At 46.4% G+C, this 27775-nt stretch overlaps 1 protein-coding gene across 6 annotated transcripts; it reads left to right on the top strand.

Annotated features, from left to right (window-relative positions):
* Nucleotides 1-76: 76 nt before the first annotated feature.
* Nucleotides 77-27487, top strand: ago3a (argonaute RISC catalytic component 3a). 6 transcript variants are annotated; one of them, XM_081719855.1, is made up of 19 exons: nt 80-957; nt 8450-8621; nt 8855-8975; nt 9206-9414; nt 11965-12101; nt 13353-13487; nt 13973-14060; nt 14734-14881; nt 15126-15245; nt 16060-16203; nt 17066-17226; nt 17806-17990; nt 18367-18526; nt 18692-18782; nt 18881-19075; nt 19423-19557; nt 20420-20521; nt 20889-21088; nt 21213-27487. In XM_081719855.1, the coding sequence occupies exons 1-19, from the start codon at nt 939-941 to the stop codon at nt 21319-21321; spliced, it is 2631 nt and encodes an 876-aa protein (XP_081575981.1). In that variant the 5' UTR covers nt 80-938; the 3' UTR covers nt 21322-27487. The 6 variants fall into 6 exon arrangements, with proteins under 6 accessions (XP_081575997.1, XP_081575981.1, XP_081575983.1 ...); XM_081719857.1 differs by having other exon boundaries at nt 17069-17226; XM_035526344.2 differs by having other exon boundaries at nt 81-957; nt 17093-17226.
* Nucleotides 27488-27775: the final 288 nt, after the last annotated feature.

Consider the following 27775-nt stretch of genomic DNA (forward strand, 5'->3'; position numbering starts at 1 on the left):
ACCCGCCTCTGTGTGTAGTGGACCAATCAACACTCGACCCAGCGGCTCCCGTGTCGTCGTCACACGTTATCGGACTCACCATATTTAGCTCGTCGGAGCCCCACAGAGTTGACCACTGACAACCGGGCCGAAAACTGAGAAACGTCGGAGTGCAAAAAAAAGAAAAAAAAGAAAAGAAAACTCGAAGTCGACATTTTTAACAACTGAATACCCGACCGCGAAGGAGGGCGGCATAGCCTCTGTGAACGCACCGGGCCTCGGTTATACCTTTATTTGTGCTCGGAAAAGCAGACTTGAAGAAGACGTCGCTCCTCAGATGGGAATTTGGCTAGCAAGCTGGCTAGCAGTGTAGCGTAGCAACCAGCTAGCTATCTTAGCTTCGTCGAACGGTGTTGACGAGACAACCACACTTTTTACTTCTCGCTCAGAGATAAAAAGTATAAATGATCATTGTGCTTCTCGTGAAATGCTTCTGAATGTTTGCTCTTCTTACTGATCGTTATTTTGGACTATTATTTTCGGGCGTTAGGTTAACTTCTAGCAGGCTAGTTGGCTAGTTAGCCATTCGCCTATACACAAGCTACGTCGGAGCGAAGGTTCTGATTGGCTGGACTAAACGTGAGCGAAGATTCGGATTGGCCGGACTGAACGTGAAGCTTCTGATTGGCTAAACGCGGGCACGTATTTGAGACGACGGGATACGGAAGACCCCCCCCCCCCAACTTGAACTTGGCCCCACTGCTCCAGCGAGGAGGGCACCGCGCAGCAACACTTCTGAAGGGGAACACGTCCCCGAAACAAGACACGTACCCGTCTGGCTTTTTATACTCTGCGCTGTTGGCATTGGAGGTTGAAGAGGGATTTCTGTGATCCCGTCCACGTAAAGCCGGTCCGCCGGAGTTTCTTAAGTTCGTCAGCTGTGAGCAGAGACCCCATGAATGGAAATCGGAACTACAGGTAACCCTAATGACAAATAACGTTACATGTAACGCTACAGGTAACGCTAATGACAAGTAATGTTACAGTTAACGCTAATGACAGCACGTTGTCACCTCGGTATTGATCTGTCATCCGACGCACATGTAGTTATGTGTTATATCTTAATTATGAAGTTTGCTTTGATTTTCACTTGTGTGTATTGAACATCAGCGAGACAAAGCTACCCAAAAAAGATACCTTTCAGACATTTTAAATGTCTTTCTTATTACGACACTATACAGAAACCTTTAGTGGGGACAGGTGGCTGTGTCTTCGCAAGTATACTTGGCAGATGTTGGAAAACCCCTCATCAAAAATTTAATCTGTTGTTTAATTTTCAAGGGAATCAAAGTGGGGGACAGGGTGGTTTCCTAAAGTACTGTTTAACCAATGAGCTACTCAAGTCTGAGTTTGCTGCCTTAGGCGTGAACAATACGTGTCACTCTGTTTTAACATGGTTTGGCATTTTAGTGAAAAAAAGAGAACATTCTTACTCATGTGTAAATCTAAGGCAGATAATGGGCTACTTTTATAACTGGCTGGGGACGGATATGAGGCACTTATCCTCAACCACAATGGTGTCTCATAGAATAGTTCCAAGATGTGGTATTATGAGATCGTAGGGTTCAATAGGGCAGAGGTTAGTCACCCCCGGTAACGTAGGTGTAAAATTTGACTTGTACTGTCCTAACTGACGGAAGACGTGTAGGTTATAGGTTATATCTTTAATCTAGTTTTTGACTTGTTGTTTGACATCACTATCGCATCATGATCACAGATTATGAAAACAAAACCAAGTTATAATATGAAAAATTATCTTGGTATACCTTTTAAATACATTGTTTATTTTTTACAATTAAAACTGACTGGGATTCATACATTTAGATGTAAAAAGGCTTCGAGCTTCTGTATTAAAAACATTTCTATTTTATCTTTAGATTCAGTTTTGGAAAAGTTCTCCCCCTCTATTCCTAACACCCTAAGACTTCATCACTGTGGAATGATGAGAGCACTTAAGTCATTTAGTGGTAATCATTTTCTGTCATCTTCTAGTCACTAACAGCGAGGCATTTCTGTGCTCTTTCTGCCCTAAATAAATGATTGGAATGTGCTCGTCCTCCATGGAAACAGTCTACTGTGTTGGCTGACTGGAAGGTGACATGCGATACGATGTTTGCTGGAGCATCCTTTGAATGGGTTCTGTGGTTACAGAGTATAGGGAGAAAAGCGGCACCTTGCTTTACTGAAATATGTACTTAATTTTTCTTTTTTCATAGTTTTTATTTTATATAATTAGATAGGCCTGTGCAGTGCACGTAGTGTTTTTGCGCTGTGCTGTTTAATGCAAAACACAAAATTAATGCTCTTTGTGCAGTATTTTGTTGTTTACAAAGTGAGTAGCGGTACTCTTAAAAATTGTACAAAGTTTTATTGCCTCTGTACGAGTGGACTGGTTCATGTTCCCATCTACTGAGCTTTGTGAAAATACACAGATGTTCGCAGAGCCTGGCTAATCACCAACATTTCTGTAGAGTGCACTGGGGTATGTAACAACAACGCAGCAATCACCGTTAATCACAATTAATTATCACAATCACAGTGCTGCTCGAAATAATTGTGGTTATTATTTCTGTCATTTAGAGAAAGCAAGCTTTTAGTGGATGACTGAAAGGTAGCGCTGACTGCTGTACCAGAAGGAGGCTTTCAGTATTTGAATGTGGTGCTCTTTTTTTTTTTTTTTTTTACAGAAGCATCAACCTTTGCCACGCCACTGTAGCTATGTGGCAAATCGGTTCAGTGGTGCATGGATGAAACCTTCTGTTCAACAGCATGAGGTCTTCAACAGGAAATGGGGATGCCCCTGGAGTTTGTTATGGTCCAGGTGGCTTTAGGGTGTAATCACGCACATGTTCATTGTTCAAATTAAGCCGTCTTTTGCTCTTATGCCCCTCTCTGTCTCATGTTGCTTTGTGCCAATTTTTCCCGCTCATTTTTTTCGTCCTTTCTTTTCCCCACCCCTACTTCTTAAGAACTTTTTTTTTTTTACCTTTGTTGTGTGGAGGGGTGTGATTGTCTGCCCCACTGGGCGCCTCTGACATTTGAGCCTGGTGTCTTTGCAAAAAGCAAACGAATTTAGAGTTGACGTGCAGCTTCCACCCGTTCCCTCTCTCTTTGAGGTCTTCTACAATGCCCCCCCCCCCCCCCCCCCCCCCGCCTTCCATAAGTAGACTGCGTATTGTGAATGGTTACTATGGAGAGTGCAGTTTGCAGTAAGGTCTGTGTTGGTTAGTGGTGTCACCTCCTCCTTTACACATAAAGAATGGAGAGGGGACCTTATTTCCCCCTTTGCAGTTAAACTATACATCTTCACCCAGCCCCAACTGAGAGTCTGTCAGATCATGATCTTATGGAGGTGGTTGTGGGTCAGTTTGCCAGGTTTACGTTGAGTTGACTTTTTAGGGGTCTTTGGAGTAGGCTGCTAGCCTGGGGAATTTTTAATGGTCTCTCGCTCTCCCCCCCCCCCCCATGTATGTAGAGAGAGAGGGGCCCCTGTTGTCATGGGCAACAGGGGTCTTTTTTTCCCCCTGTAAGGTAGTGGAGGGTTCAGAGAGGTGCTCTGTGCTCTGGGGATTGAGACAGGAAGGGAGCCTAAAGAGACATTAGGGGTTTGCCTGAGGGCAGTTTTGTAGGAAGACATGCAGCCTGACCTTGGGTGGTCAAAGGCGGGGCTTTTTTCTGCCCCCTGTCGCTTCTGTCCACCCCTCCCACCTCGCTTTTTTCAATTCTTTAAGACGTGTCTTCTTATTTTCCTCCTTTTGACTCTGGAACCAGAGGGCCCTTTCAGATTTCTTTCCTTGCTTTCTTGCGTAGACTTGGGTAGTCCTCAGCAGGGGACTTGTTTTATTGTGGTTCCCTCTCTCTTGCTTTCTCTCTCAGCTGTAGTATGGCGGTCCTCTTTGCAACAGAGCCTTCCATTCACCCAGCTGTGGAGAAATCCAGATCCAGAATAGGGCTCATTCATATGGCCACACTCAGGGGTGTGCTCTGGGTCCAGACTGCTTTCCCTGTGCACTGTCCCATGTGCCAAATACTGACCACCCTCAGTCACTCCAAGCAAGGCCCTTGGCTTTTGCCTGCCTCGTATTCCCAGGTTTGAATTCACAAAAGATCTTGGACCGGGAATGCAGAACCAGGAGCAGATTCAGAAGGAGACTGAATTAAGCCTACGCCAGTGCTTGTACTCTCGAGTACCTTATTAACATCTGGCCCTATAGAATGACAATGTTTGGTCAGGAGTGTATTTAAGAAGAAAAAAATGTTACTTTTAGACTGCTCTCTCATATCTCAAACATTAATGGCATTTAGCTGACACTTTTATCTAAAGCCATGTACAACTTACAATTATGACTGAATACAGCTTGAGCAATTGAGGGTTAAGGGTCTTGCTCAGGGCTCCAACAGTGGCAACTTGGCGCTTGGTGGGGCTTGAACTGGCAACCTTCCGATTACAAGTCAAGTACCGTAACCACTGAGCTACCACTCACACACTGATTCGCGTGCGTGCGCGCGCGCGCGCGCGCACACACACACACACACACACACACACACACACACACACACACACACACACACACACACACTCTCTCTCTCTCTCTCTCTCTCTCTCTCTCTCTCTCTCTCTCTCTCTCTCTCTCTCTCTCTCTCTCTCTCTCTCTCTCTCTCTCTCTCTCTCTCTCTCTCACGCACTCTGCGAAGTGTCGTTGATTTCTTGACCGCACAAAGCAACAGTGGACTGAAGTAGAGGTGCTTGATAACCTAGCCACAAGTGTAGTAGTATTGACAGCATACACTCAGAATGTACACACACACACACGGACTTCCCAGCACCACGTGCGTATAGGCTCAGCCCTGTGACTGACGCCATTGTGCCCTTCCACAGAAAATGCACCCAGTTCCCACAACCAAGGTCTCCATGGATTAGACACACAACAGCTGTATTGTGTGTGTGTGTGTGTGTGTGTGTGTGTGTGTGTGTGTGCTTGCGCTTGCTCTAGTATGCACACATGCTAAATTGGCAGACAGAGTGGAGAGTTCATACAGTACTCCATCAGTGCTTTCAAGGAAAACTACAAAAAATAAATAAACCAGACTTAAAGTGCACTGTGTGTGGGGAAGACTGGTCATACCACTTGTGTCTGTCAGTCGCAACCTCGATTAAAAAATGGATATACTATGATTGCCTTTTGCAATAAAAGCAAAATGGCTGTTTTATATTAAAAACTCAATGCAGCCCGTGATGATTCTTCCAGTATAATTATCAGTTTTGGTTTGTTTCTACATTTTAATAAGTACAATTCATCTTGTTTATCTCCTTTCACTGCATTCTAGCTACTTGCCCAACAGGCCATTAAACAGATACCTAATCCAATGTCCTGCTGTACAAACATGCAGAAATGAGCATAATGCCTAGAATCTTCAAGAAATGAGCTTCATTTACTCTGAGCACATTTAACATGGGTCTGTTTTCTGTTTAGGCTTTCGCCAGGTGAACGTCTGCATATTTATAAAGCAACACGACTTCCACTGTTGTTTGATAACAGTTGCAATTGGAACTGCCTTTTTTCCATATTATAAGCCACAAGCTCTGAATGTTGGATATTCCACTCTAGGGTGCAATAGGTTTATACGATTATTATGCATCTAGTGCACTCCAGTACCAAGTTTCCTGGATTTGGGAGCGAATGAGTCCGTGTCCTGAACACATGGTCAGCTTTGCCTGAAGCTGGGAATAGTTTTAAACTACAGTAGTTTGATCTCTTTCCTCTTCCTAAACTCCTGGACAGTCAGACCCCATTTTTCTATTGCATGGACCATTGCTTTGGGTTTGAGTGTATATATTTGCTTTTATGAACACTACTCTAAAAGCATTAATTAAAACTCAACCTTACGAGAGGGCATGCATGAAATGCTTTTTTTAAACATACATTCTGTGTAACGTATACATATGCATCACACACTCACACACATTTTGTAGCTCTGGCTGGTGTTTTGTGGATGTTCTAGATCACACGTAGTTGAAATTATGCAGCATTTCTTTTTTGGAAGCCCGAAGTCCTGAGCTCTGTCAGCGCTGACGTGCAGAGGTGCTCTGAAGGTAGATGTAGGCTTACGTTAGCTTTGTTCTTTTTACTGCACGGTTGTGACTGCTCTCACATTCTCCCCGCTATTCACCGTCAGAGCAGCGTTTCTCTCTAAGCTCTTGTGACGTGATACTCCTTAGAGAGAGCGTGTGAGTGCGTGAGTGAATGAAGTGCATGTAACAGTGAGTGGGTGGGCGTGGGAGATAGTACTTAGCCACAAGATGAGAGAGATGTGTGTGTGTGTGTGTGTGAGAGGGACACACACAAAGAGCATAAGTGCGTTTCTGAGAGTTGATCTAATGACTCATTTGTTGAGCACTGTGTATGTGTGGTTGGATGAGTAGGAGTGAGGAACATGGCAACCTCCACTAACACCACCTCCTCTCGCTCCACGTCACTGTCTGCCCCTTCTCTCCCCACGGGGACAGGCTTGAACAGCTAGCCCACAGCCTCTCTCCCTCTTCCCCTAGATCTGTACACACCGTGCCGACTGTTTCTGAATGTTCCGGAGACCGCCCTTTTGTGCTCGTGGCTTCAAAGTGTCACCAGGCTGCTTTAACGGTCTCTGTGCATACGTGCTCGTGTTTGAGAGATATCGGCTCAACTGAAGCACCGCGACCATTTCCAGCACAGTTGACCGCAGCGGGACCATCTGGTCTGGAAGCTCAGGCTGTCCCCAACCTTTTAGCTGTGTGTGAAGCACAGGCAGGGGCTGTGCAGTGGGGGAGAATCAGACAGATAAAAAAAACAGACAAACAAACCAACCCAAAAACCCCAACCCCAAACAGCTCTGGTTCCTGACGAGCACACCGCCCAAAGCTGCCTTGCCGGCCCCGAGTTCGGTGATTCGGGTTTGGTTTCGGTTTAGTTTTGGTTTGGTGTTAAGACAGGGGTTATGACTCAAACGGCACTGAGTCACATGCTCTGACATTAATGTTTTACTCCTTTTTTTTTCCCCTTGCTTTTTTTTTTTTTTTTGCACCCGCTCAGATCGTAGCGTAGGACATAGCTGGCAGGCAAGTTGTCTCCGTGCCTACTCTTCCCATTAACTTTGCAAGAATGGCACCAGGGAGGTTTCTGTTGACGAGAATGGTGAGGTGGAGGTGTGGCCCGGCATTGTGATGGCGTGCTTACTAAAGCACGCAACACGAGCCGCTGCTGGTATCGCAGACAGACGCTGTTTCAAGGAAACGTACGGAAAGAGGATGGCGGTGTTTGGGGAGGGGAGTGAAGTTTTCTGTACGCGTGGGACATGAGATTTACTGTAATACAATTCATTGGCCTTGGATTAGAATGTTAGAATGACCTGTGTGTACTAGAATATCCAGGTGGAGTCATGTGAGACATCGTGGTCCTGGCGCAGACATGGTTCGGACTTTGTGAGCCGTAAGCAGGTCGACTGCGGCTGTGTCAGCGTGCAGCGTGTTCGCGCGCCGCACCGAGACCTCAGACATTCGAGACCTCTTTGGTCCACTTTTTAAAAAGAAGAAGAAATGAAGGAACTTGCCACTGTGCCGTGGGTGGCACTGTGTCGGAAAACCATTAGCAGCTGCCTCTGTCTGGTAGCTGTGCAGCGGTGCATTCAGATCAGAATTGCACTGATACATTTAATGTCTTTTTTTCTCTTCCCCCCACACACATGTAGTCCCAAGCCTAGTACTGCACTTTCAAGGACTCATGATGCTGCGTTACTAAAGTACCAGCTGTAACACTGTTGTAATAACCTAACAATTAAACGCATATCCTGTATGTGGATGTTTGTTTGTTGTTTTCTCTAAATGGCTTTTTGTAACACGTTGCTGTGTTAATTTGGATTTCTCAAGCTTGTCACACAAGCATTCTTAATAAAGTTTTTCTGTGATTGAATTTGAAAATAAAGATATCTACAATCGAACCCAATTAAACCTTGCTGGTTTAACTTTCGCAGATTTACTTTAGCATGTTTAATTTTTCTTTCATAGACTAGAAAATTTGTAGTAAAATTGAGTAGTTTAGTAAGATACAAATGTATAAAATATTTGCATTATCAATCTATTTTTATCATTAATTTCCATAAGTGTATGCACAAAAGTAAAATTTGGTGTTTCAGTTTCAATGTGCTGCGGAACTGCACAGTACGCACTGTCTGGGGATGCCACACTCTTTGTCTGTGTTATAGATGGTATTAAGAGTTAAGGCTTGAGGGGCCTCGACATGGTCCTTTTCCACTTTCACAGGAACACCCACATTTAACCATCTGGCTGTCTTACCTACAGTATCCTGCCTGCTTCAGTGATTGAGAATACTTGAAACCAAAAGCTGGTCCTGTTTGCTTTTCTGTCCTTCCGCAGGAGCCGTTGGGGCCCAGTCCCTGTTCTCCATGCCCCGGAGGCCTGGCTATGGCACCATGGGGAAACCCATCAAGCTGCTGGCCAATTGCTTCCAGGTGGAGATCCCCAAGATGGACGTCTACCTCTATGAGGTGGACATTAAGCCTGAGAAGTGCCCACGCAGAGTCAACAGGTACACTGCGCTTGAGGGAATGCTCCAGTATTTTCTGCTTGAGGGCTTTGTCTTGTCTCATATCTCTGTGAATTGGCATTTGCTTACATATGATTGTGGTCTGTAATACACAGTATGTACATATTACAAACTGCATGTTTTGCTCGACTGACTTTTGGGCAAGCCAGACTTTTTGAATCTGGCTGCAGAGAGGTACAGACTCTGTGACTGTGTGTGTGTGTCTGTCTGTGTAGGGAGGTGGTGGACTCCATGGTGCAGCACTTTAAGGTGACCATCTTTGGGGATCGCAGGCCAGTCTACGATGGGAAGAAAAGTCTGTACACAGCCAATCCACTGCCTGTGGCACCCACAGGGGTAAGCCTGGGTTTGCTCTGCCAGGGTTCTCTTCTGTTACCGCCGTCACCTCACTTCGAAACGGTCTTTATTCATGACTGGATAATCCGCAGAAGGTCTAGAGTTCCACGAAGCATCTTTATTCATGCGCTTTATAAAGAAACTCTGCTGCCATTACCAGCAAGTGACTCGTGGTCCGCTCGAGCGTACGGAGCCTCGCTCTGTTAAACGTGCGCTGTGTCTTCCTGCAGGTGGACCTGGATGTCACCCTGCCCGGCGAAGGGGGCAAAGACCGGCCTTTCAAGGTTAGCATCAAGTTCGTGTCTCTGGTCAGCTGGCACCTCCTGCACGAGGTGCTGACGGGCCGCAGCATGCCTGAGCCCCTGGAGCTGGACAAGCCCATCAGCACCAACCCAGTCCACGCTGTGGACGTGGTGCTGAGACACCTGCCCTCCATGAAGTAAGTGAACCGTGCATCGTTGGCGACCTCGCCTCTCTGCGCACAGAAATGCGGTCCGTCAGCTTAGCAGGCGCGACCAGATAGACCTGCTGTTTTTGTATTTACGTAAAGGTTATGCATTGTTGCATGCGTGAAATGGCAGACATACAATTTGGACATATTTGTGGTCCCCCAAAAAACTCATTATAGTTTTTTTTCCATCTTGACGGTCCCAGCTGACATGCCTTTGTCAGCGATGTTTAGATTTGCTAAACAAACATTTCCTTTTGAACTGATAAATATGGTAAATCTGATCCATGTATGAAAGCAGGTAGTCCTGTCTAGTTTCATCTCGCTGCATGGTTAAGTCGCTAGACAAAAATGGCTGGTTTGAATGTGAGCCATGCAGCTAGTTCTCTTCCAGCGTCTCTGCTTGTGGCTGGAGCATTCTGTTCAGCCGAAGGACGTATTTCAGCAGTGTCTCCTGTGTGAAGTTACTTTACCCCTCTCCTTCCTTCCTGTTGGCACCTGCTTTGGTGTTCTTTGTGAGCCCTTGTACATCTGTAACATTCTCACACTCATTCAGAATTATAGTTCAACATGTAAGCAGATAACCTTGAAACTGCACACAGTGCTCTGCACCCAGGAGCTGTTTCGGAACTGAGAGAGAACACATCTTTATCAGTCCAGTTTAGCCATTTCACCTATTTCTGTGGGAACTTCACTGATACTTCATGCCAAGAAGAAGCTAAATTATCAGTTGTTGGTACATGGGGAGACCTCTGCATTTAGATTTGAAGTACATCAGCAGTTGATCAGGTGACCGTGTTTGCAACGCCTGCGTGAGGAATACAGAAAGGGAATTTAACAGCCAGCAAGTAGTGTTTCCACACATTTATCAGGCCTTACCTGTCAGGCATTACTGTAGGGATATGAACAGCATGGATGAACTCGAGGCGTCACAGTTTTCCTTCAGCCTTTAAGCCAATTCTCGGATGGCGGCAGATTTCCCAGCATGTTTCTTTTCGTTGCTATTATATGCACACACTCTGTTACTACCTCAAACGTGTGCAATTATCTCAGTCATTGCTATTGAAATGTTTGTCTGATTATCTGTGGAATCAAAATGGGGTCTTTATTAAAGATGAGAGAAAAAGAAATATCGCAAAGATGAAGCCACAGTCAGTTGCAAAAGAAAACGATTCAATTGCAAACAAAACTAAACAATTGTGATTTTTTTTATTTTTTTTTTTTACCCTTGCAGCAATTCCTTTGCAGTGTAGTTTTTATCTTGATGTGTTTCATGCTGATGACATGAGATGTAATGATGCCTTCCTCTCAAGCCACGCCTCACCTCTCCTTCCCCACTCCTAGAAACGAGGAATCAAAGCAGCAGCGCCAGTAAAAACAGAGGCGCACGCAGGAGAAAAGTAATGAGGGGAGGAAAGTTGTAAAAAGGAACAAAGCACAAAGAAATTTGCATCACAAAATAATTGCTGCAGAAAATTAAGTTCGCAGTCCCTCACAGTTTTATTTGCATTTTAAGTGTATGTTTTTGTTTATTTATTTATTTATTCATTTTGCAAGCACTAGGCGTCATCTTTGCGATTTATTTCTTTTTTTCTGGTCTGTATTAAAGACCATGTTTGGACTCCACAATGATCTGCTTAACGTGTCGTAAGCGGCAAGCGTCCGGGCCATCTGCGCTTTCTAAGCGTGTGGTCTTTAATGGCGGCACAACATTCTACACTCCTCAGTAGCACGGGGCAACGGTGACACTGCCCAATCGCAAATCTGACACGCATCACATGCATCATGTTTATTTCTACACATCGCAAATTATGGCATGCCTGCTTTATGGCTAAATTCCAGTGTCAGTGAAAAGACTTTCAGGAGTAGGCCGCCTGCATGACCGAGCACAGTGTTCTTCAGAACCAAAGTGTTGTTCAGCAGTGTGAGGTTGGCCCTGTTAGACTGGAGGGCCCTGGAACCAAGCCAACGTGGGGGGTGGGGCTGGTGAATGTGAATGGAGAGGACGGCTAGCAGACAGCCACCCACCCAGAAAAGGTGGAGGTTGCTGTACGCTGTGCTTTTATTTTCCATTCTTCATTCCAGTGCCCTCAATAATAACCCAGCGTTGGGTGTCTTTGAAGATGTATCGTTAGTTCCTTATGTGCTCCAACCTCTAACCTTTGGGAGTTCTGTCGTTAGCAGCTGTTAAGCGAGAGGGGTCACTGGCTCTGTTCTGGGCCACGGGCTGATCAGGGTCAGTCTGATATGATCAGAACATCCAAAATAGTTAAGTAAGTCCTTCATATTTTGGGTGAAGGCTGCTCTACACAAAAGATGGACGAGCAGAATTGATCTTGGCTACAGCAGCAGGCAGACACATTTTTTGATGGAGCACTGATTAAAATGCTCTCATGGATATATGAAGCAGCTGAAGGCGTGTGGAGCCATGTAAGCTACGGGTAAAGTTCACGGACCGTTCAGGGAAAGTGTTTCCTCTTGGCACGGTTCTACCCGTTTGATTGGGCGCTGCTCTCCCCTCTGTCTCTCCCCTGTTCCCAGGTACACCCCGGTGGGTCGGTCCTTCTTCTCAGCACCAGAGGGCTACGACCATCCTCTGGGAGGAGGGAGGGAGGTGTGGTTCGGCTTCCACCAGTCTGTCCGACCCGCCATGTGGAAGATGATGCTCAACATTGACGGTGAGGGGCATTCCTCTGCGTGCAGGAAGTGTGTGCGAACTGCCTGGAGTGTTGCTATGGGGACGAAGGGCAGCCTCTTTCTGACGGAATGACTGAAGGGTTGATGACGATGTACATTTGGTTGTGGGTGTTTTGGGCAGCTCTGTCTCTCTCTCTCTCTCTCCTGCTGTCTTTGAGACACGTGCACGCACAGACAGACACAGACAGACACACACACACACACACACACACACACACACACACACACACACACACATGCATGTACGCTTCAGAGAAAGATGTTGTTTTTCAATGGGATGAACTCACTGTTCCTCAGTCCACCCACTGTCCCCCTGACCATATGAAAGCAGCTCTCCATTATCCCCCTCACTGTGCTTCTCACAACGGAGTTAATAGATATAGAAGGCACCTGAAGGCCGACGACTAAAGCTCAGCCTCCAGTCTTGGTGCTCAGTCCTCTGTGCATGTTTTAAGACCAATTAATGATGATGAACCTGATTTATTTATGATGAACAGATGTAAATGTAATTTCTTTTAAACAGCCAGTGCACTTGGTCATCTCTGTTCTTCCAGGGGGAGTTCTCTCTCTTTCTCTCACTCCCCCATAGACACACCAGCACTGTGTGGAGTTAAGGGTTTTTCCTACTCTACCCAAGTGGTTGTCCAGCCCTGTCTTTGGTCCCCCCCATCCACACATTTTTGTTTTTCTTGCTCACCTGATTCTTCCCATCAGGTAACGAGTAAGGCTGTCCTGTACAAACTGAGTCATGGGGGTGCGTGGCGCTGCCTTTCAGAAGGCCTGACCTAACATAACCCCAGCAGCATTCGGCTCAGCTGCTGGTTCGCAGGCTGGGTGTTTGGGGCTGAGGAAATGGCCGGAGCACGCAGGGTTCTGGCTCTTTGGGCCTGGCATGGCAGAAGCCTGCCGCAGAGACTGCGTCTGTGTTTATGAACATGTGCGAGGCACCGGCGCTCGTTGTGTGCCAGCCACACCCTTTGAAACGACACCAAGGACTCAGAGTTCCCTGCAACTTTTTTTTTTTTTCTCACCATAAATGGATAGAGACAAATGCAGTTTTAAAAAATTGTACTCTCTTTCCTACTGTAAGGCCAAACAGTAACTAAGGCCTTGTCCAGCCATTCCGAGCTCTTCTGGACTCCTCAGACCGGTTATGAGTTCTTTTTCCACAAGACAGGGGAGTTGTATTTATTGAAGCTGTTCCTGTTTCCTTGTCCCACCACGCAACCTAGTGTCAGCCACGGCCTTCTACAAAGCACAGCCAGTCATCCAGTTCATGTGTGAAGTCCTGGACATCCACAACATCGATGAACAACCCCGCCCCCTCACAGATTCTCACCGAGTCAAGTTCACCAAAGAAATCAAAGGTGAGCTGTCTGAGTGGCTCTTACAGTTGCTTGTTTGTTTGTTTGTTTTTGTTTGTTTTTTAAGAGTTCAGCTTGCAATATCTTGATCCCTGCCTCCTCCCAAACTATGTGTCATTTCCTTCTTCAAAGCTGGCACATGATTGAGCTTCCATTTGGACTGGACCGGTGACTCATGGCGAAATAAACCATGTGGAAATTTGTGTAATCTGGTGTAATGAGCACAAAACCTGAACCTAAGAGCAGGGGAAGGAGGCAATATCTGATGAATCACTTATTTTTGTCAAATGTGTCACCTGTTAATAATTTGAGGGCAGCGATTTATAGTTTATATAAGGCAAGGGCTGTAGCGCGGTGGACTTGGCTATGACTCAGTAAGTCATGGATTTCAGCCCAGCTGATGGTCTTGCATATCTTCAGCAAAAGTGCTTACAATAGACCGTTCGATTTATAATTTGTAGTCATATGCTGTTTGTATGTCTTTGTAGGTCTTAAGGTGGAGGTGACGCACTGTGGAACTATGCGGAGGAAGTACCGAGTCTGTAATGTGACCCGCCGGCCTGCCAGCCACCAAACGTGAGTCACTGGCCTGTGGGCTTCAGGGGCAGAGCCTGTGGAAGCAGCACAACTCGTGGTGGGTTTGTGGGTGGGGTGGGGTGGGGGGGCTTAACTTCTGTCCCATAGATCTGCCCTCCTGTAGAGCGCAGTCCCAACCTTCTAAAGCCCTCGTCCAGTTGATCAAGGCCTTACGGTTGGGTGTGTTGGAACCAGGAGTTTACATTTACACCACTCAAAGGTGCTGACTGGGATAGTGGGGAATAAGAGCATGATGGCACATGCACAAGGCTAAGCTCCTGGCCTTCATCTGTGGTTAAAATGACTTCTGTGTGTTGGCTGCTGTGTTTTCCTTTATGTTTTGTATTGTGTGAAAGCCACAATACTGCAGTTTTTATTAGAACTTTGACAATGGCTTGTCTATAATTTTTAAGAAATAAAAATCTAAATGTTATTGTTTAATAAAATCTTGGAAGCTAGTAGAGGACAGTTATGCAAATGATAATTGCAAATATTTCTGCAAATAAGATTGTGCTCTGAATCTGACTAGCTTTGAACCATTGTTGACGTTTTTGTCTGAAATGCGTATCTCAGCATCTTTTGCCCGAGGAAGCACTTAGTCCTGTGCTCACTGGCGCCCCCCTGTGGTTGTATGTGCTTCAGTGGTGTAACTTTGCGCTCTCGTTGCCTGCAGGTTCCCCCTGCAGCTGGAGAATGGGCAGACGGTGGAGCGCACAGTGGCGCAGTACTTCAGAGAGAAGTACAGCCTGCAGCTCAAGTACCCTCACCTGCCCTGCCTGCAGGTGGGGCAGGAGCAGAAACACACCTACCTGCCCCTGGAGGTGAGAGGACTTTCCTAAAGGAATACTTCTGCTAACGAATCTAAGCAAGTTCAATCACTTAGCCCTCTGAGAAAGCTATACATACTCTTTTTCCTGCTGCTAACTAGTTCCCCTGTTGATTTCACTTAATTTTATTGTACCTATAATGGCATTTTGGAGTGGCTTGTGCTTTTAACACCTGGTAGTGTGTGCATGAGCAGCTTTTCTGACTGTTGTGCTTGTATTTCGTTACCCCTTCTGACAGGTGTGTAATATAGTAGCGGGGCAGAGGTGCATCAAGAAACTGACGGATAATCAGACGTCCACCATGATCAAAGCCACGGCGCGCTCAGCCCCAGACAGACAGGAGGAGATCAGCAGACTGGTGAGCACCCCCTGCTGGTAGAGACCAAAGTCTGCACCTGCAGAGAATGATCTTTGTGCTGTTCATACTCTTTCACACTGCACTCCAGTGGTCTGCTTCAGGCCTGGATGGCCAGGTTCCTTTTCTTACTCCAACACACCTGGCATGACTCGGTTAACTGTCACATTTAACTGCTGCGTTTGAGCAGGGAAATCTCCAAACTGTACCGGACTCAATCTGTCTACAGGTAGTTGACAAAAGAACACAGTTTAAACATCATTTTAAAAATGGCCTTTACCACGGGGTCTCCAAGACTACTCACTGCTTCTCATTTTTCGAGTAAATTGTGTAAGGTTAAAGTCGGGGTTAATTGAGGTCTGTCAGTCCTGTGTTTCATTAAGTGTCTGTCGATTAGCCCTGTGGCTCTGTGAGGTACCACCAGCGACTTCTGCTTCTACAGCTGATGCCTCGTACGTCCAGCGGGGCCGAGATGGGGCGTGGGTGAGCTCGTCCTAACGGTGTGAACAAAGCCGTGCAGAATGTACTTGTGTTGCGGCCGAGATTCTAAAAATAAGGGCTTGCTGTTCGTGTTGTGAAATAGAAGCAGCCTGGAGAAGATTATGAAGTCATATTTAAAGTCTGAGGTAGCTAGAGGTCAGTATTCCTCTGTGAGCGAGCGGTTTTGAGGAAAATGCTTTGCAAGAGCTACGTCGCGATCTTGGTGGGCATAAATTTAATTCAGCAAAAGGCAGAATGTCACCTTGGATGAATGGATCTCTCTCTCTCCCTCTCTCTCTCTCTCTCTCTCTCCCTCTCCCCACCTCTCCTCTCCCAGGTGCGCAGTGCCAACTATGAGGCAGACCCCTTTGTACAGGAGTTTCAGTTTAAAGTGCGGGACGAGATGGCCCATGTCACGGGCCGCGTGCTGCCGGCACCCATGCTGCAGTACGGGGGCAGGGTGAGCTCAGAGCACTTTCTGGTACCCTTCCTTTAAATCACACACATCTCTTTTCGTTTGTCTGTCTGTCTGTCTGTCCGTCCAGCCGCCAGTCTGGCTCCTCCACCAGAGGAACTAACCTCCTCTTTAACCTCTGCTGCTGTGGTGGGTGTGTGTGTGGGTGGGTGTGGGTGTGTGTGTGGGTGGGTGTGTGTGGGTGTGGGGGTGTGGCACAATAACCACTGTGTGAGCTGGCACCATAACAAAACACCCTGGCTGTGTTTGATGGTGTGTGTTTTTCCTAATGCTGGCATTCCGGCCCTGAAGGGCCACAGCTTTGCCGTAAGCTGACCTGTTTCCACTCCTGAGCTCAATATTAAGCTTCTCATGAGCTCCATCATGTTTGTTGGAGCTGGAAAAACATTTAAACTGTGGCTCTCCAGGACAGAATACTTGTATGTAATCAGAAAGCATAGACAGTAAATCCCATTAAAGAATGCGGAGTAGGACCCATCGGTGACCTAGATCAGCTGACCTAGATCTTTACAGTATAATTATGGACAGTAAGTAATAGAGACGAAAATGTGCTATTTTCTTGACAATGTACAATCTACTCGTCTTTAAGTGGCCAAGATTTAGGTTGTGTGGCTTTTTTTTGTTTCAGAAACGTTTTCATGTTTGTGTAGAGAATGGCGCTCATCTGAGGCTAGTCCACATAGCTCGCACCTACATGATGTAGTATTGTACATGATGTAGTGTAGGTTATGTCCCCATTTTGAGTGTGGGGCTTGTGTGTGTGTGTGTGTGTGTGTGTGTGTGTGTGTGTGTGTGTGTGTGTGTGTGTGTGTGTGTGTGTGTGTGTGTGTGTGTGTGTGTGTGTGTGTGTTCACGCACCCCCGTGCAGCAGATCAACCCCGCGCTGTCGTTACAGAACCGGACGGTGGCGACGCCCAGTCACGGCGTGTGGGACATGCGCGGGAAACAGTTCCACACAGGCGTGGAGATCAAGATGTGGGCCATCGCCTGCTTCGCCACACAGAGACAGTGTCGCGAGGAGGTGCTGAAGTAAGCCGCACACAAACGCACGTACGCGGCCTGGATTTCACTTTCCCAGCTGGGGCTCAGATATGAACACAACGGCATGGATCTCACCCATGAAGCACACTTCAAATCACAAGTTATTATACTGCAGGAAGTCTTGTTTCTAACGGCCCTTTGTAAAGACCTTCTTTTTTTTTTTCCTCCATTATTTTTAAAATAAATTTTTCAGTGAAGTCACTCAAATGCTGTGAGAAGTGTTATGGTGCTTGTAGCCAGTGTGCACAGGGGGCCCAAACCTCCAAGCCCCTGGTATTGTGACAGCTCGTTAGCAGGTCAGACGTGCACGCGGGCACCTGCTGTAAACGGCCTCAGCTAAAGCCCGACACGGCCGTCCTGTTCACTCAGCAACTGACCGACAGAGGCCAGCCTGATGTAGTGTTGCTGTAGAAACTGAATGTCAACCATGTGTAACCATGAGGTTGCTTGAGAATTATTATAGTTATCATAATCATATATATATGTTTTCTTTTCTTAGTGTTGTTTTAATGTTGATGTGATGACCCCTGCCCTTCGTTCATGGAGATTTGCGGTGTTCTCCTGCAGGGGGTTCACGGACCAGCTGCGGAAGATCTCCAAGGACGCGGGGATGCCCATCCAGGGTCAGCCGTGTTTCTGCAAGTACGCGCAGGGAGCAGACAGCGTGGAGCCCATGTTCAGACATCTGAAGAACACCTACTCCGGCCTGCAGCTCATCATCGTCATCCTGCCGGGGAAGACGCCCGTCTATGGTACGCGACAGCGACTCGAGCTGGTCTTGTGTGCTGTGCTAGTGGGCAATGTAGGAAAAGTCTGGACTGAGTTAACGAGATGCAGATCTATATTGTGTCTAAAAGTGTCTAATATAAAAAGTGGATATAAACTTGTATGTCGCCATCTGTCTACCAGTGAGTCAGTAGTGTGTTGAGGTCTATACAGAGGACGTTATTGTCTCTTAACAAGAAGCTTAACAAAGTTACACTGCTGTTCATTTAAAGAGGAAATGATGAACCTAGAATGTGAATACAGAAATATTAATGACTGGCTGAATCAATAATGTGAGTTTTCTGTGGTTTGCCCTCTCCTGTGTGTGGGTGTGTGGGGGGGGTGTGGGTGTGCGCGGTGCAGCGGAGGTGAAGCGTGTAGGAGACACACTCCTAGGAATGGCCACTCAGTGTGTACAGGTGAAGAACGTGGTGAAAACGTCACCACAGACTCTCTCCAACCTCTGCCTCAAGATCAACGTCAAACTCGGCGGCATCAACAACATCCTGGTCCCACACCAGCGGTGAGGCCACGCCCCCCCCCCCCCACCTCTGTGAAAGAATTTTGATGGTGTGTGCGTTCCGGTGGGTCTTAACTAGAGAGAGACCTTCAAATTAAAAAAAAAAACAAAAAACGGGTGGAGAGCGAGAATCTAGAAACTTTGACAAATATTTGCTCTGCCCTCCAGACCATCTGTGTTCCAGCAGCCAGTCATCTTTCTGGGGGCAGATGTCACCCACCCTCCTGCTGGGGATGGGAAGAAGCCCTCCATTGCTGCAGTGAGTTTGGCCACACGCTAACTCTTACCCTTCTTTGTTTAATACATTTAGCTCCCTCACTCATTTTGTCTCTAACTCTCCCCTCCCTCCCCCTGTAGGTGGTGGGTAGTATGGATGCCCACCCCAGCCGGTACTGTGCCACGGTACGTGTGCAGAGGCCCCGACAGGAGGTGATTCAGGACTTGGCCTCCATGGTGCGGGAGCTCCTCATCCAGTTCTACAAGTCCACACGCTACAAACCAACCAGGATTATCTACTACAGGGATGGTGTGTCCGAGGGCCAGTTCAGACAGGTCAGTATTTCTCAGAGCAGTGGTAATGCCCTGTTAGATGTGCATTTGCTCATTTTTTGTGGTAAGCACGGTGCCCACTAAGCTGGGGGGTTTTTTTTGGTTTTTTTGTTTTTGTTTTTTTTTTGAACAGCCCACGTGTCAGTCATATTTTATTTCTGAACTCTGAATGTATGAACAAGGAAACAGTGAGAACTACATTAGACTGTCTGGGACGAGACCAAGACAGAGTGACTGCGGTCATTATCCGTCCATGCAAACAGCAACCCCACACATTAAAATGCGGTCTAAAGACCGGACCCTTGCCGTGATACTCAGGGAGGTTGTCCTGTGTGTACTGTACCTACCAGGTGCTCTATTATGAACTGCTCGCTATCCGGGAGGCCTGTATCAGCCTGGAGAAAGAATACCAGCCCGGCATCACCTACATAGTGGTGCAGAAACGCCACCACACCCGCCTCTTTTGCGCCGACCGCAACGAGAGAGTGAGCTTACTTCTCTCACACACACACACACACACACACACACACACACACACACACACACACACGCCCACTGCCATGTGCAGCCTCTTGACAGGCCAGTGACTGGAGGCTAACCTTCCTAAAGGTTGAGCTCTAGTCCAACATGCTTTTGAGACGTGTTAGGTTTGGAACTTCACCATGCGGGGCAGTGGAGCTCTAAATCTTACTGATCACCGATTCAGACTGCTTCAATTTACAAACGAGGCAGAGAGTCTAAAAGTTAAACGCGTGCTGTTCTGACAGATGGAAGGTCACAGTTGCACTTGCTGTAGTTCTGTAGCCAAAGCAGCCCACTGGTGGAGAGTGAAGCTCCCATAGGGACTCTGTGTGAGTGGGCCCCTCACCAAGACTCTGCAGACTCAGTTACTCAATCTCAACCCTGCATGCACATGCCATTTCAGAGCCCCTGCAAAATAGCAGAAATCCAGCCCAGAACTAGAATGGGGGGGGGGGGTGTAGTTTACATTTATAGCATTTAGCTGACACTTTTATCCAAAGCAAATTAGAATTCTGACTGAGTACAACTTGAGGGTTAAGGGTCTTGCTCAGGGGCCCGGCAGCGGTGGGGCTTGAACCAGCAACCTTTCGATTACAAATCAAGTATCTTAACCACTGAGCTACCACTACCACACTGCTGAGCGTCCTCCCGGTGAGGACAGACTGGTCTACAGCAGCGGACACGCACCGTCGTGGTGGGATTTTTGGGACGGATGGCATTTAAAGCTGCTGGAAATAAAACAGATGCCACTTTTCAACACTAAAAGTCCTACATTTCATATCAGAGTCTGATGTTGGATAATGACGACCCTGTTCTCCGGAGCAGGTAGGCCGGAGTGGGAACATTCCTGCAGGTACGACTGTGGACACGGACATCACACACCCCTACGAGTTCGACTTTTACCTCTGCAGTCATGCTGGAATACAGGTATACACACACACACACACACACACACACACACACACACACACACACACACACACACACACACACAGACAGGTCTGTGTAACAGATGTCTGATGTCACCTCTGCCGTGCGTGAGAGGTGTGTGAGAAGATGGGAATGATCCTTGTTTATGCAGCGAGTGCTTTTGCGTGGGGGTGCATGAAAACTATTGGGTTTAGTGTCAACTAATTTGCCCATCGATGATACTCCAGTCCTAGTGCCACCCACACTGTTTTGTTTGTGATCTAGTCTGCAGCAGCAGAAATATGCTCCTGCATTTCCAGTTTGGAAAACCGGAGTTTCATATTGGATTTGGACCTTTTCCTAACACTTGTTTGCATCCCCACAGGGGACGAGCCGCCCCTCCCACTACCACGTGCTGTGGGATGACAACTGTTTCACAGCCGATGAGTTCCAGCTGCTCACCTACCAGCTGTGCCACACCTACGTACGCTGCACACGCTCTGTCTCCATCCCTGCGCCCGCCTACTATGCCCATCTGGTGGCCTTCCGCGCCCGCTACCACCTGGTGGACAAGGAGCACGACAGGTGAAACTCCCCTTGCTTGGAAACCGTGTTCGGCTGACTTTCCTCACTTGTCTTAAGTGTTGCCTTAATTGGAGATTTTTTTTTCCTTTAACTGGACTTTTTCTGTCTCTCCCCCTCCCTGCAGTGCGGAGGGCAGCCACGTGTCCGGTCAGAGTAACGGTCGAGACCCTCAGGCTCTGGCGAAAGCTGTGCAGATTCACCATGACACCCTGAGGACCATGTACTTCGCCTGAGAGAGCCCTAACTCCAACACACACACACACACACACACCCCCCAACGCAAAGTCACATCGCTGTGTATGTCTCGGAGGGTCTGTTTCCATGGTGACGAGAGTGCCCACTAAATCGGACCGGACACTGTGTGGCAGGAAGAGGGTAGTGCCAACCCCAAGACTGGCCTGAGAACACACACCTGCTTATATCCCACACCTGAGCATTCAGCACTGTTATGCAATATTAAACCAGCCAATCACTTTTTTTTTTTTTCTTTTTTTTTCCCCCTTTTGGGGGGGGTTTCCTGGCACTCCCCTCCCCTCATTACTAACCACAAGGGAGTTCCTCCCCTCCCCTCTGATCAGCTTACCTCATGGTTGTAACTCAGAAGCTCTTTTTTACCAATTAGCCCCCTCTTGCAGGCTGATCTTGAAAGAGCGGAGGCGATTGGAAGCACGTGAAATAGGCCATGGTTTGATCTACGTCAGTGGAGGCGTAGCGAAAGTTCAGTTACCTTACCCCCTTGCCCTTGGGGATTTTAAATGTAAGAGTGTCAATTGCCTTGAACCAGTTGTGTGTTATAAATAGATAAAAGAACACACACACGCGCGCACACACACACACACACACACACTTACGTTATGAGGGAAGTGCCAACCACAGGCATAATGCCCAGATATTTCCCCAAACTGCCTGTGGTAGGGGAGGTTAGGACTTATCACAGGATATCTCACATTCATTTGTTGTTTGTTTCTCAGAGCCATTTTGTTTGTTTGTTTGAACTCCCCCCTACTCTTTAGAGTAATATCATCCTGGGGTTATAATGTGTACGCTTATCTTTTGTTTGTTTGTTTGTTTGGTTGGTTGGTTGGTTGGTTGTGGGTTTGGGGGGTCCTCCATATGTGTATTTACCTTTTCCAGATCAATTGCATTTTTTTGCTGCATTCAAATTTTAATGTCCCACCCCTCTAGTTATTTATCTCTTATTCTTAAAATACCCGGAGACGCTGTATGTTATTTGCTAGATGGTGATCCTCTGGTTTTAGTGCAATACTCTGTGTCCCCGCATTGGTGAGGGTTTGCGTTACGTGAGGCTGGACAGAGGGAATGAGGAGGATGATGCTTTTGACTTAGAGTGTTCACGTGGAAAGGGAAGGATTGTAGGACTCCTTTAAGGACTGGCCTTTCTTTGATAACGGTTTCAAATCAAGTGCCTGGTTTTGGAAATGAATGATTTCTGAAAGGTTTTTAAAGTGAAGAATGTTTTGCTCAGAGATGGTTAATGCGATGCATTAAGATGACACGGGGCGTAGTTTCAACAGAGTTCTGGCAGATCAGACCTCAGATACCCTTTGAAGATTTGTTATAGTTGTATGTCAGCATGCTCCATTCGATTGCAGTAAGCTATGATCTGTCTTACCTCCTGGTGATCAAAAAATGTTTTTTCACTGATCAGTATTGGCAGGATGATTATTTAGCTGTGACACTTCATGGACATTTCTGGACAGAGCATACACAGACAAGCATGTGTCTCTTCAGGGAGAGCAATGGCAAATCCTGCATTTAAAAGTCTTTTATAGCTGCGTCACCATAACTGTTGTTAGCATTTTTGTTTGTTTGTTTGTTTTTTCCTCCATGGCGGAAACCTAGTAAACTGTCATCTGCCTACTCATGACAAAGGACCTAGCTGCTACTGTACGGGTTCCTTTAGTTAAGACTGACTGCGTGCTTCAGGGTCATCTAAGGCAAAGACAGACAGGCATGCTAGTAAGCAGAGGACCAGCAGAGGGCAGCGTGGAGCTTGTTTCCTCGCTGGCTCACGGTGCGCCTGTCCTGAAGCACATCCCGCTTTGTGAGGAAACGGTAACCTGCACTAATCGATGCTGAACAAAAGCTTGGTGCTACAAGGCGCGCCGCTTTTTGGTGTGCCGTGCTGAGACATTAACGTAAAGATGCAATGGCACGAACGAGGAGCGTGTTCCTGGTGCTGGCTGCATAGCTTTCTTTCTTATTTAGTCAAAGGTTCTGTTCATCAGAACAGGTGATGCTTGACCGTTTGGTACAGGTGTGATTATGTAGGTATTGCATAGGGTTGGTGCCATGCCAAAAGTTTCCCTCAATGCCAATAAAATACTGATGTTGTTGTTGTTGTTGTTGTTGTATTTAAAGCTGCTATGGGCCAGTTAGCATCACAGAAATGAGATTATGCTACCCTGTTTGGCTTTTATTCATCAGCCTTTTGTCCTTTCAAAGCGAAAGAGAAGTGCATGTCAACAAACTTTTACTTTTGAATTATGCAATTCATGCCACTTAATTTTGCAAACTAAATAATAAAAAATAAAGTAATTTATTAACATTTTGATATTAAACACAGTAATTGCTAGACAGATGTAAAGGACAATTATTGTGTTGTCCAGGTCATGTTTCATAGAGCTTGTGTCAGAGAAGTTGGTATGTGCGGCCGTCTGAACAAAAGACATTTGCGCAGCAGATTGAATTTTATTAAATACTAAATTATTTAAAGGCCTCCATTTTGACACCGTCAAATAGGTTGTGGTGATGTCTTATTTTAGTTTTCCATAAAGGAACCACTATTGTTGACTCATTTTCTGAACAACCTTTTAGATAAGCCTGCTATCGTCTTTTTTGACTATATAAATAGTCTTAGTTTTTGGTGGTTTTTTTGGGGGGGGGGATCTGTGCAGGTACAACAGTGTTTTGTCTTGAAGTACGTTCTGCGCCACCCAGAACAGTTGTAGTGTGGTTCTGAAAGGCATCCGAGAGTTTCTGAAGCTGTAGGTGAGTATCTGAGTGCGGACGGAGCTGTGTAGCACGCGTGGTGCATCACCTCCTCCCCCTAGTCATGCAAGTGTTCTCGGTGTCTCATGAATGATGTGTGCTTCATTGCAAGCATGTTAGCTGGTGCTTTGAACCCATGCAGGAAGGAACTGTAGTCGTGTGTTTCGGATTATCAGGAAACGACGGAGGAGCTGCAGCTGTTCACCGGCCCTATGGGCTGGTTTTCCGGCTAGCTTCAGCCCCTGCACTTGGAGTTTAAGGGTGTGAAGTTAAAAAAGGATCTCGGCTTAGAACTGGAAATGGAATCCTTAGAAAGTGCCTTTCCTCATGACGGTGCTGAAGTATATGACCCTAACGTGACAGATCAAATAGCTGAGTGGTCTTTATCTTCTCTTATAGAAGTGTTTTGTGCGCACACATACACACACACACACACACACACACACACACACACACACACACACACTCATCTAAACATACCTTCACACTCATTTTAATCTGAAGAGGGAGACTCATAATGATGTCCCTGTGTACATTCAGATATTACTCTGACGATATATGCCAAGTATATGATCCCGTGGTGGAGCTCTGTATCAGTGTGGTAGGAGACAGGACCAATAGACATGCTGGTACAGGTGAACGTGCTCTATTTGAAATGGCGACCGTGGCAGACGGGCAACATGGCCTGACCCCGTAGAACGCCTAGCACAGCACTTTAAAGACGACTGCCACCCAAACAGGAAGCGGAGACTGATTTGCTTTCCAATTATTTAGTATGTTGTTGTTGTTGTTGTTGTTGTAGTGTGTGTTTGTTTTGTTTTTTTTCTTTTCTTTTTTTTCCTCTCCCCTAAAGCCCCTTTCTGCCATGTACTACAGATTAAGAAACAGACTTCAGTCCTTTTTGCAATTTTGTTGTGGGAGTTTGGAGCTGATCGAGTTAAGCGAAAGTTTACACGTGACCCTGGCTGTGACAGCACCTGGGTGGTTTCCAGCATGTCAGCCCCTCTTTGTGCATTCAGGGGGCTAGGTCACAACTCCTTCTCGTGCAATGCCCTATAGATATGTTCCTTACAAACAGAGGAAGAATATTTTTATTAACTTCGCGTGACTTGGAGAAATGGGGTCAGAACTCCTACTGACCCCTTGGTGTGGGTTTGTCACATGGATGCCCGTCGGTCCAGGAGGACATACCTCTCCAAGAGATCTCAAAACACTGCACCTCACTCACCTTGTTATGCTGCAAAATGTTATACTAAATGAGATAAACTGCAGATATTGCTTTGATAACAGTATAATGCTAGATTTAATGCCTGGTGTCATTTATCCTTAACTATTTTAGAGTAAGAGAAATAATTGTATGAAGTTTTTTTTTTTTTTTTTTTTTTTAAATCTTTTTTTTCTTTTATTGAGCCAACTTTTTGTTGTCCTATTTAAATGTTTTTTTTTTTGTTTTTTTTTTAAATATATTCAAAAAAATATATATGCGAAATATTTTATAGTGTATTTATTGAGAGTATGCTAAAGTGCAGCTGGAGTGTCTGCGCTCAGTGTAGGCAGTGTTATGGGGGCAGGCACGGTGGGGGGTGGGTGGGTGGGTGGGTGGGGGGGGTTGGGGTGCACATCTCTGCATAGCCCAAACATGCTCGCCCCACTCCGATCAGGGGTCTCCACATCCGGCTGTGGAGGTACAGGTTTTTTTAGAGGTTACCTGAGCTCGTTCTGGGTCAATGAAATCCTGATGCTTTGTTTCAGTGGGTGTTGCTGTGTGGTGCTGTGTCAGGCCTGAGTTTGGGGCATCCCCAGTTCCCACCTGACTACATCAGCATAAGGGGGAGAGGGGGGGGGGAAGGGGAGAGAGAGAGAGAGCGAGAGAGCTAGCTGATGGCAGTTGGGGGTGAAGACACCTTGTCTGTGTGCGCCTGCAAATTCCAAAATTGCAAAGCATTTTTTTTCTTTTTCTGATCCTTATTGAGCCCTTCTGGATCAGAAACAGTGTTCTCCCTATAGATGCCTGGCCTCTTTTGGCAGTAATCGCATTCTTCCCGCCCGAGCTCCTCGGCAGACCACAAAAAAAGCTCCTGTTGCCCCTCCCCCGCACTGCACCTCTTTTATTTAGGGGACAGAGAACCACACTGACACCACTTTCATTTCCAGTAAGCTGATGTGATTCACACCCAGAGCTGCTAAACTCACAGCCATACATGCTGCAGGGGCTCAGACGGGTGTCTAGTCTTGCGCTCGATTTCTATTGTTTTTATTTCGTGCCAGGGCCATTTAAAGAGTCCGATTGGGGGGGGAGAAACGATACCCTTAACAGTCCCATTCCACTCTGATTACATGAGCCTCAGCCTTAATGGTATTCTTGTTGTTGAATTTTCGTTTTCGTGTCAATTCAATGCCTTAGTTGTACAGAGAAGTATACTGACTCTGGTCCCCACAGCCCTTGTGTCTTCTTTCTTTGGTAAACCACTAATTGCTACAAGAGCAAGTCTAGATGAATGTCTCATGTTTGTTGAGAACGTGGCTCTACCTGTCCAGCATGATTAAAACCGTGACAGATCTGACATCCGTTTAAGAGAGCCCCGTGTCTGTATTACAGAAGCTATCGTCTGGTCATTAATCACAGGTCAATCTGTCAGTCATTTGTTCATTGTTGGGGGACGGAGGCATGCAGCTCCCTCAGAAATCAAGTGAAAAAGGACCTGCTGAGTAACAAATGCACAGCTGGTCCTTAATTTGTGGATTGTTTACAACACAAGTTTACTGAAAATGCCAAGCTCCATCATTCCAAGCGAGGACTGGGAACGCTGTTGGGACGTGTAGTATGCCTTCAGGAGAGTGGCGGTTAGCAGTACCCAACAGCACAACATGAGCGATCCAAACAATCGGTTCCGTTGTTTCCCCTAAATAGAACGCCTTTCGCGTCCACCCACGCTTCAGGACACCAAACGTCATGGTAGTGTTATTCGTTCTGTCCTTTCAAAAGAAGCCAGTTTATTCCTAAAGGAACCAAAGTACATTCACGAGAGCCCTCTTTCAACATGGTGGCCTTCAAGACTGCTGGACTGCGCTGAGCCTGTCTGAGGGCCAGGAGGCTCTTGAGAGTGTGCGTCCTGAATGTTTAGTATCTGGGATACTTCCAAAGGAGCTTCATGACTGCGCGTCCCTCTCTCTTCCCCTCTCTGTGTGTTGCAAAGGTTCTCTGATATATTAAGGGGTCTTTTTATTTTACCATTAAATGTATTTATGTATGTTTTGTAATTCTCTCTCTCTCTCTCTCTCTCTCTCTCTCTCTCTGTAGACTTAATGGCCTTTTAGTGTTGCTTTGCCTCAGTTTGAAGTGTATCTTTCACTAATACTTGCAATAAAAAAGCTTTGCTTTTGAAATGTTTACAGGATGGTACTTTTTTGTAACATTTTTAGAGTGAAATGTAAATTGTAAAGGAGTGTCTGTGCTTGTAACATGCCACTTCCCTTTAACAACATGCATAAGTCTGAGTCTACAAGATTGGAGAATTGCTGGCTCCCTCTGGTGGTTCTGTGGTGAAGTTGCAGTGTTATTGGAAAACATGCTACATACCCACCTTTAAGTCCAAACTTACGTGTTTACCCACACTAATCTTGGTAAGAGATTGATTGAAGACTTCTGTACCTGCTGTAGTTAGCATAACAAAT

The sequence above is a fragment of the Electrophorus electricus genome, chromosome 1, assembly GCF_041902795.1.
Source record: "Electrophorus electricus isolate QZ-2024a chromosome 1, ASM4190279v1, whole genome shotgun sequence".
Classification (NCBI taxonomy): Eukaryota; Metazoa; Chordata; class Actinopteri; order Gymnotiformes; family Gymnotidae; genus Electrophorus; species Electrophorus electricus.

Excerpts from the sequence above, each read along its gene's own strand:
- ago3a (XM_081719855.1), top strand. Across the intron at positions 19,558-20,419 it reads GCGCCGACCGCAACGAGAGA|GTAGGCCGGAGTGGGAACAT; the intron begins GTGAGCTTACTT and ends TCTCCGGAGCAG. Across the intron at positions 21,089-21,212 it reads GTGGACAAGGAGCACGACAG|TGCGGAGGGCAGCCACGTGT; the intron begins GTGAAACTCCCC and ends CCCTCCCTGCAG.